General features: G+C 40.7%; 1 protein-coding gene across 1 annotated transcript in view; it reads left to right on the top strand.

Moving 5' to 3' along the window:
- The first annotated feature begins 6,024 nt into the window (after positions 1-6,024).
- The window catches only part of Sply (Sphingosine-1-phosphate lyase), a 10,916-nt gene continuing 6,619 nt past the window's right edge, over positions 6,025-10,321 (top strand). Inside the window, exons 1-2 of the mRNA XM_022832216.2 lie at positions 6,025-6,143; positions 9,955-10,133. Coding sequence (XP_022687951.1) covers positions 6,025-6,143; positions 9,955-10,133 — 298 coding nt within the window. The remainder of the gene's footprint in view (positions 6,144-9,954; positions 10,134-10,321) is intronic.

Raw genomic sequence — 10,321 nt, 5'->3', positions numbered from 1 at the left:
GCGTAGCATGAATGGAGATTACGAAAAACGTTGGCCACGGGATTGTTGGTTCCAGATTGAGCTTTGCGTTAAGTTGATTCTTAGCCGGATGATTCTGATATATTCTAGTTTCTGTCGTCGTTTCTGACGATATGTTTTGTGATGGACCTTAACGATGGATTTACGCTTGCGCTATTGGGGCGTCTTCCTTCGTTGCTTGAGCAGCTACACGTGCAGTGAAAGTTTAACGAACCCAATAGCATTCGCGCGGATCTATTTCGGAGAGGTACAGCAGTCAACAACAGCTGCAGTATCTACAGCATGAGTTGAACTTTGATACGAGGGCAACGACAACTGACAATCATCGCTCTGACGGAGTCGGCGGCGTGTCATTCAAGATCACACATAAATTTGTTCCATCACCGTCATTATTTTCGTATTCATCGCCTCATGACGATATTAGGTTTCCATTGTGTCGTTTGCTAGCACGTAGATGACGAGTGTATGAGAGTTTACGTCGTTCCATGGCGCTATGCTCCTGTCATTTCATTCGATAACTGTTACTGACTAATCAAATTAGTGCCACATGTCGTTTCGTTCGCCGATGGCGTTATCTACAAATGATCCCTTCCAGCATTTAACGTACTATCATAAGCCATCTTTAAAACCGAAGCAACTGAATTCCGTGGACAGTTTTCGGCTGCTGTCGTTGGCTAGACAGTGGTAAAAGTATAGGCAAATACAGTCACAAATAAAGGAAATAATACGACTGAGGATAACTGTAACGTCAGAGAAAGGATATCAAAAGTGGAATTGTCCCGTGTACCTAATGCGGTTTGCTGCGTTCGTGTTCCTCTTTGTATTCGTCTCGGTTGCAATCAGTGAACGAGTGGCTGGGGTCGAAGTGAATGATCGATTGTAAGTATATGTGCATTATCTGTGCGTCTTCGTGACCGCCATAATTGTGCTTTTTTGGATATTAATTTATATGCGCGTCCATATCTGTTCCTAAAGCAGCGGCAGCGGAACAGCTACGGCGAGCGATTATTGGCAAGAAGCGATACACCTAATTCGCGGACAAACGCCCCTCCGCGTCCGTTAGCGTGCCAGGCCGGAAAGAAGTCCATGGCGGTGACTGCTGCCTCCTTTGTCGTTGCGATCGTTCCAGTCACGCGTTATAGCAGCAACGACAATAATGAAAACAGAAGAAACAATAATTTTCTGCCTAAGTCAACGCAGCTTTCTATCGACGTGATAATCACCAGTGGCATGCTTAGAGATGTTACTGGTTGAGTACCGGACCGCAAACTATAGGCGTATTCAATTCCTGTTGCAGGTTTACTTGCATAACGTTTGTCGTCAGATTATTTCAGCTGAATTAGAGGCTACCACGACTGTAAATAGGAACACAATTATACATATGTATATAAATATATTGTAATGTTTTTATTTTGGCTAACAAAGTACGCTCCAAACAGGTTCGTGTAGTTGGTGCACAGTATAAGCATTTTTTACCGTTGTTTAATGTCTAGTTACTATTGTAAAGCTAGTGGCTTATTTAAGATGTAGAGTAAGAGATAGAGTAGATCTAGTAGATTTGTACATTGGCGTAACAAGTGTGACCGCAGGTACGAAAGGTTCTTGCCAGGAAGCTGTACTGCTATGTGCTTAAAATAGACAGACAAAAATAGTCAGAGCAATCTCGCTTCAGATGACTCCTCGCAGCCAAAAACTAGTAGAAGTGGTTGAACATGGATTCAGTTCAAGCAAAGACACCACGTCTATACAAATGCTCACGATAACCGAACATGGTTTCGGCTGTCTAACAACTACTATAAAGGCAGTGTAGCCTTCCGCTAAGTTAGTCGGAAGAGATGGATCTTAAACTTGGGCTTACACGTTGTTTGCTCATGGCCCCAGACACCTCCGTATCTGCACCTGTGAAAACAAACAATGTTAGCAATACATACGAAAGTCGTGCTGATGAGACCAACCGTAAGTGTCAGCCAACGCTTTTGTGACGTATTTGGCATCGTGAGGTAAATTAGCCATCGTGTGTATATTACTTACCGCAAACACGTGGACATAGGATTGCATGACACAATCTGATATCGTTCACATATTCCTATAGATATTCGGACAGCTTGTTCCTCAACCGAAGAATCTGATAAAGCAGTCAGCTCAGTAAGTCACCTGATGCCGGTCACTGTGACATAGTGTCACTGATTTTACTGAAAATATTATCGTTGCTGGATACTGAAAAGATTGTATTTAGAGCGACATCCGAGGAACGATAATTTTTGCCAATACCTAGTTGGCCAAAGCACGGGGATATCTGTTATTGTAGACGTTATATTAAAAGTTCAATATACTAGTTACTATTGTTGTTACTATGAGTTCCACATGTGGATTGTCCGTGTTTAGACCTGGTAAATATTTGCGGGGCCGTTAACTACGATATTGTCTTGATTTATTAGCGAAAAAAGACACGTGAGGGTATATTGAATATTGCGCACGCCGCTTTTCAAATGTACTGACGCTGACCTGGCCTGTTACCTACATATAATTTCGAACATCACAAGTGGCCCAAACATTCCGTATTCCGTCTGGACGTTGAGAGTTATCGACAAATCATGGCCAACGTGCGCGTGTATAGTTGACGGTTGAGCGTGCGTTGTCCGGGCGACGGCTACGTTACAGGGTGGGGGAGTCGATGTGGGAACACTGGGTGGAGAACACAGAGAACGAATCCGCAGCGAACTGCCAACGAGCGGGGCCAATGAACTCGTTAAGGGAGGAGAGAACAGCTATGGGAGGCGCAAAGGACGGTGGCAGGGGTCTCAGGGGGTGGGGTGGGGAAACTTTCGGGGTCTCCAGTGTCGAATGAATGTTCGAAATGCTACGGACAATGATGATGCCAATACGGTTGTACTAACCCCATTGGAGGTAAATATATAGAGAAGACATAACACAGTTGATCTAGGCTTTGCTAAACCTGAAGTAAACTTCAATAAATAATAAATCTATATTCGATCCTTCCACTATGTGTATCAAGTTTAGAAAAAAAAAGCTTATGATTATTGTGCGCTGCAACGGTTTGTGCTTTGCTAAGTTCATTGCATGTGTCGTTATTAATATCATCATACACAATACAGAAACGAATTTGCTTTGAGCGGAATGATGGAAGTAGCTCCTGTTCCTGACATTTTGTGTCGTCTTTTCCTATATGAACTTACTAATTTCGTATAATAATGTTCAGTATAATATTGTCGTCGAACTAGTAGGTGTCGTTAACTTCGATTGTGGTTGTTTGGCTGTCTAGACATAACCACCACATGTATGACGTAAATTGACCTTTGTAGACTGACACCGCTTTGTTTGCAGGGGTGGGATATCGCTGGGGTGGGTTACCGTCGAGTTGGGATGGGTCAAGTCTTGGCGTGAAAAGGGGGCTGTTCGGGTCGAGGAAAGCTTTGTGGGGCTAAACCATACCGGAAATAAGCTAGAATGAACGTAAGGAAGCTAATGTTAGAGATAGAATGCAGAACAAGGCGCGGTTGTTCTCTGGACACCCGGATACGTTTGCTAATCTAGGACATTTGTAGCCCTCTCAAGGAAGCCAAAGCTCAGTTTTGGTTAATTACAATAGACAAAAAAACGACACGGTGTTATTGATAATCAAAGGAATTAGCTCGAAATGACGTAACGGCAAAAGGCGGCTTAGGATATATATATATATAGGTAGGGAATTAGTAAACAGTTGTTAGTAAATTAAGCTTTGTGCTAACGTGTGATAATCATTATTGAAATGTTACGAAGGAACAGAGATTTAATTAAATTGCTAAAATAATATTCAAATCTAGAATAGATAAACATGTAAAATAACAGACATGTGTACCCTATTAAATTGCTTTTGTTTTTTGAAAATTATTTATACGTAATTAGACGAGTACTATTATCGACGTAGTAACGAAGTTGAACTTACCCAGCGAACTAGCAATTTATTACCAAATCATAGCAAATAACATATGGTTTGCAGTGAATCTCGCCTTCTCAAGGTTAATAGCATACAGAACCGCGGGCCTTGCCCCGCGTTCCTGCTATTGTTGTATTATCTTAGTTGCTGATAAATATATACACCATCAACAGTTATCCCATTGCAAATGCCCTAGTTGACGTGTTACTTGTCTGTAACTGTTTTATCAGCTTTTTCTAATATACTTCTTAGGAAGCTCAGCTAACTATGGATTTGCCTTTCTTGCGATATGTTGGCTTTTGGTAGATTTTTAAAATGTAATTACGGGTTTTTCATTGTTCTGGATCATGTTTTAAGAACACTCGTGAACCGAGTCGGTCTTCGGTCGACAAATGTTGCTATTTATGTAGTCTGGTAACCTATTAATCCTGATCCTGGGACGTCGCCGAGGCCTATGAATCTTAATTTTTTTTAAAAAAATTATTACACAGTTTTTTTTTACCTTTGTCTCTGTAATAAATAGTTACATATTTTACTAAATAAAGATATAATAAATATTTAATGATGATTATATATCTGACATTACTGAAGCTCAAGGATCTTCTATATTCCATTAATTTCTTTCTATGATAAATATTTACATCTGTTTCGAATTTTCCTTTCTTAAAGTTCATTCGAAGTCAACTCTACGTTAGCCGGCTTCAGCTCTCTGATTTATTAGAAACTAATTTAAATAATCGCTTGAAACGGATTCTCGCCTTGTTACATAGGCAAACCAGCACGATTAATAACATTTTCGTGATTTTTACCTTAAAATATCCATTTCAGGTGTTCGTATATGAAACCAGGTAATTAATTCACCTCATCGAAATCTGTTGATTAGCATAAAAAATACCCTCCCATTACGTAGAATACCATGTGAAGTTTTCACCTTCTCAACGGCACTCTCGTCCCAAAAACTGAGGTTTGGGTATACACAAATGTATTGTATTTTGATTTAGCCCATCGAATAGGACGAAGATAAATAAAAAATATCTCCCTTTCATAGACTTCCGTGTAAAACATTTTCATACCGGAGTCACGTAAGCGAAAAGGTTACAGTTTTTTACCGTTTTCATACCGGAATATCCATTTACCTATCGAAAAATGTGCTGGATTTACTCATCGAGATCTGTCGGCTGTTGTAACGAATCTGCGGCAACAAAGTAGACTTTACGCGAAAAAAATGATTGCAGTTGTTTAGTATTCCTTGAGAATCCTCTTAAAAAGTATTTAAACAAATGATCCGACAAAAATGTTCGATAGATCAGCCACTACAACCTTCCAATCGCTCAAACAAGCATTGAAAATTAGATTGAGACACATATTTATTTTTCTGTCACGCCGGCAAGACGGCGTTGCCAGTTGGTTTTTGGCGTAGAAGTAACAATTTTTTTGTACAGGCATTTTGATTCGGTTTAGCAAGAGCCTGCGCTAGGTGTTAAGAAGGGCCCCTTTTACAGTGAGCAGGATGTCGAGCTTTCGGCCCTCGAAGAAAATCTTAAGTGTTAGAACTTAAATTTGAATATAGGAAATGTATTGCATTTTTGATTCAGCTCGAGGGGAGTTTTTTTGTTGGAACCAAAAATGACCCCATTCCTACATAGACCTCCATGTAAACATTCAGGTACTATTTTGTCAGTAGAATTTTCTTTTAGCAAAAACCCTACTGAAAGATAGCCCGATTAAATTTTATATTAGGTGTATATAAGAGAGTCGTGCAAAAAAAAAACACAAAAAAAATACCGATTCGTTTATGTGAATGTTATGATAGGATGAAGAAACAAACTGCCAAAAAAATGAGTTTTAGTAGTATATAGCTTATGCTGCTGTTTTGTTGGTATTTTGTCGATTATCAGGTTATCCTATGGGTGCTGTTTTAATTTTTTTTTTATTGATTTTAGTTTTTGGGTACTGTTGTCTTTTGTCGTGAGGGAATGTTGGAGCAAAAAATCTCCGAAGACCTTTTAACGATTTTAAGCGTTTACGAATGATGATGTGAGGCCGGTAATTGTCTTCCGTGCGTGAGAATGGAATCCGCGCAGCCTCACAGTGGCGATATCCGAAAAAGAATGGATGTGGTGGAGGCCGGTAAGGAGGAGGGGGAGGAGAAGGATAACTCGATAGTTGATTATAACCGGTTTCCGGGGTGCGTTCTCTCTGTCCGCGAGTTTGCTGATGTGACGCTACAACGTCAACTGGTTCACCCCAGTGCCGTTGCGAACCTCTTGCCCCATTACTTCGCTATATTTCCATTGTAATAGAAATAGGACGGTTATCGAAGACGCACTTATGAAAAGTGGTCTGTTTAATGACCATCCGACACACAGACTTCTCAAAAATACAGTACCTATCATACGATTGTGTTAAGTGGGCCAACTAGGCAAGGATCTTGTAGAGGTTTTTTGGAAATCGACTTTACGGAAATATCAATTCCTCCAGAATTACGCGGCGCAAATGGGTATGGTTGAATGGGCATGAATTATGGGTATAGTTACAGTAAGAATTTTTGAAAAAAAAAAGCAATTAATTCTCGAGAGCTGGTAGCAACGTAACTATGCATTTTGGTTGCTTTGGTAATCGCTTTGCAAACGAATCTTCGCAAGTTTAGTAAACAATTATAATAAATATCATAAAGTGTTGTACATTATTATCTTCTCTATAGCCTTCCTTTACACACGGATAAAGCGAAATGATAGAAAGCAGATTATGACGTACTGAGGATATTCTTTGATTTGGCCCTTGCGAGCGGAATACAGATGTTCGCGTTCCATATGTATTGTCGAAAATGAACAAAGGTATAGGGGTGAACAGCACGTATCTAAGTGTCGAACGCGTACAACATCCATTATATGAACGGGTCGCCGTGAACTAATTTCGACGTTTTGTACAAGTCTGTCATTGTCTGATATTATATTAAGTTAGACTGTGACGAAGGGAAGATCTGACGAATAAGTTGAAGAAGCATAACAACAAAGTGAGCAAGATGGAAACGGCAGCAGATGGTTGTTGTCCTAACATTGGCTGAAATGGGCCCGTCGATATGACCATCTGCTGTACTCTCGCTATGTAGACGACCAGCAAGAGCAGTAATTGCACAGATAGACCGAGCGTGCTGTCATTTTGTTCGACCCCCTTGATCTTCTCTTGAGAATAAGTACGACGGACAAACAGATCAAATGCTATTCTACAAACATAGGAACGTGTAGGCACAATGTACGTACTAAAGTACATGAACTCACTGTCCGGGTGTCAATGTATTCGATATATTTAGGCGTAATCAAGTCAACACCCCGATATCTAACCAGAACAGGGACACATAAAATAAGCACTGTATGCACGCGTTTGTAAAACCGTCTGCATATCCCATACGAATGACTGTTGAATTTCTATTTGCACAATGATACCGCATATACCATGCGACTGATTACTCCTAACTCAGATCAATGATTCGTATCGTACAATAGACAAAGGGGTTCGAGCATTCTGTTTTTTAAACAATCCTGATCTGGGGGGCAAATCAGTTTAATGGCGTCCCAATTTACGCAATTGTTTTTCCCAACCTTCAAGCATTTGTTGGGATATGTGCCAATCAAAATCTAGTGTTGCGGACATCTTATGTCACACAAGGGGGGCTTTTATCGGAATTACGACGGCGTCCAGTAACGACCCGACTACGTTTTTTTCTGATCAATGCGAACATTATCGATGTAGACGCGCTTTTCTTAATTTTTTTTTCTCAGTATAATCATTGTACTCAATTCTAAAATAACGTCCAGCAGTTGCTTCGTGTGCGAAAATTGATCGGTTGATGAAAACCAGCAAATAGGAGCAACCGTGAAATCAATGAAATAGGTTACCACGAAATCCCACCTGACCGCAGAGATGACGTAGCTTTGCGGGAAATGGCTAAAGCCATGATATGCAAGGTTAAACGCCCCACGCTTTCATACTATACTACTGTTAAATTGCGGGTGGATGCGAACAGGTGATATTACTTTATATGCAAAATGCACGTATTTGGAATCTGCTTGCGCCGCTTATTGCGACACTGGAATTCGACTTTTATCCGGAGGAGTTAATCGCTTTAAAGATTTAGCTGGGACGAAAATATCTATTCTAACATAACCAATACAGGTACGGCGACACTTCCCGTGTCTGAAGGAAGAATAACAGGGGGCGGCGGGAGAAAGAGGGGGAAAGCATAAGGGTTTAAACCTGCAAGAGACAGAGATGCTGGTCGTGTGTGCTGTATATTCAGTGTTGTTTTTATGCGGCCGTTCTTTTAATATCAACTGCTGCAACAACAAGATCGGAGCCGATCAGGCGTTTGCGTGGGATCCTGTAAGGGTCGATTGTTGTCGGCCAATTTAGCTGCCAAGACTGCAACCGCTGTTATAGCCGGCAATTACTCGAACTGTTCGCTCGTCGCTGCTGCTGCCTCTGTTACTTCAGTTGCTCCAGAAGCGTGCACCAGATTTCAGTCAGCGGTGCTGATGCCGTCCTAGCCATCAATGGTCAACGCCAGTGCAGGATAGTGGAATCAGCACTTACCACCGAGTAGTAAGTGGGTAAGCGTTATTGTTATCAATACTAGTAAATCATGCATTAACCACACAGTATTACCACACAAAAACACAGCATTGCTCCATGTTCATTGCCGCGACGCTTAGGTAGTGCAAAGTAGTAGCCTAGATAGTTTAGAGCCTACTGCCGCAAAAGTACGATAAGGGAATGAAGATGAAGAACTTCGAACGTTGTTGCCGTCGTCCAACGTCGAAACTGCTTAATAAATTTATTATTATTTAGCCCTGATAAGCCCTTGATCACATATTTTGGTAGACTCAAATAAATGTAGGTGTCTTCTATGTTTGACTCCGTTTGTGGTCTGCTAATTCCAAAAATGAACAACAAAATGCGTTTATGTATCGTCTTTCATTAAATGTTTGTGCTATCTTAAATATTGCCGCTAACCCTAAAGGGAAGTGGTCGCGCTCCCATCTGGCAGATTTACTCTGTCAATTATAATTATTATATTATATTATTATAGAAAAGGATACGAGATTAATTATAGACCTTGATCTACCACTATAAACTATGTGGATTCGCAGCTGTGGCTATCTTTTGAGAAGTCAACAAATTCAAATGAAGTACATAACATTTTTTTAGTACTATAAACTTACACTACTAATTAACAAGACAAAAGTTAATATCTGTACTTGTGCGTTAACTGCAGTCAGCCTAAGCTGAAGAAGCATGTCTTCGTAAGCTTTATTTTCATCTGATAATAATTGTCTTCGTATTTAGTACTCTTATTCCGTAGTGTATCTGTTACAAAAACTGTTTGTTTGATATATAATGGCCAGTGTAACGGACGTCGATGGGCACATGGTGCGTGTCCCAGTGTGCAACGTCCCAGACGCAAACGCAGTAGCCGTTTCGCATTTGGGACGTTGCTTCTCATGACGAAGAGGTCGACGATGAAAATGAACAGAAGTACACTACTTTAACGACGGTAACAGCAGATAAACGACGACTTCTATAATAAACAATTTAAAAATATAACTTTCTTTCTGGCGCTGTTCCGCCTTAGCGTTTGGTGGCTTAGTTCAGTTTTCACGCGGAGATTCGTTCTTCTGTGACCATGGCGTTGCCGTATTAGCGTCCCTTCTACATACAACAGCCATCACACGGATGCGGCAAGGCAAAAAGTCAACTCTTCGTATATGCTCTGTGTCACTTTACGCGCTGTCCGTTTACGTATAGCTGCGGATGTTTTTCAGTGACACGCCATACCTCAAGAAAGGGGCCAATCAGTGAAATGGTTGTGTTTATAATATCTGCATAGTGATGTCATTGAAAAACACTAGTTAAATTAAGGGTATCATCCCATTAATTGGCCAAGTACGTAAACTGCCGAATTATCACGTTGTGCTTTGTTTTAATGTCGTGAAGTATAGGACTGAAGACGTCAAAGAAGCGTACATGAACTGGTCAGGACTCATTTTGTCACGTTCGGACCAATACGGCAAAGAAGATAAAGCATTAGTGAGAGTGCCAATAATTGTTCACGTATGGGGAATAAAGAATGTACTCAGCAGAGAGAAGGCATTGGCAGAAGTCGCCAAGCAGGAAAACAGTAGATGCTGTCATCCAAAGCACTGCCATTGACTTCAAATTGTAACATATAGCAACCACGAAATAGATTTACGTCTAATATCAGTTGTACAGGGACTGGGTAATGTTCTTGTCAATATATGTTGATTCGCTGGTACACACTAGTACGTAACGTATAACCTCGCTTTAACTCCTCAAAGACCGAATACG

Source organism: Varroa jacobsoni, unplaced genomic scaffold (assembly GCF_002532875.2).
Source record: "Varroa jacobsoni isolate VJ856 unplaced genomic scaffold, vjacob_1.0 scaffold_377, whole genome shotgun sequence".
Lineage (NCBI taxonomy): Eukaryota > Metazoa > Arthropoda > Arachnida > Mesostigmata > Varroidae > Varroa > Varroa jacobsoni.
The sequence above is the reverse complement of the archived record's forward strand: the minus strand, read 5'-3'. Positions and strand labels throughout refer to the sequence as shown.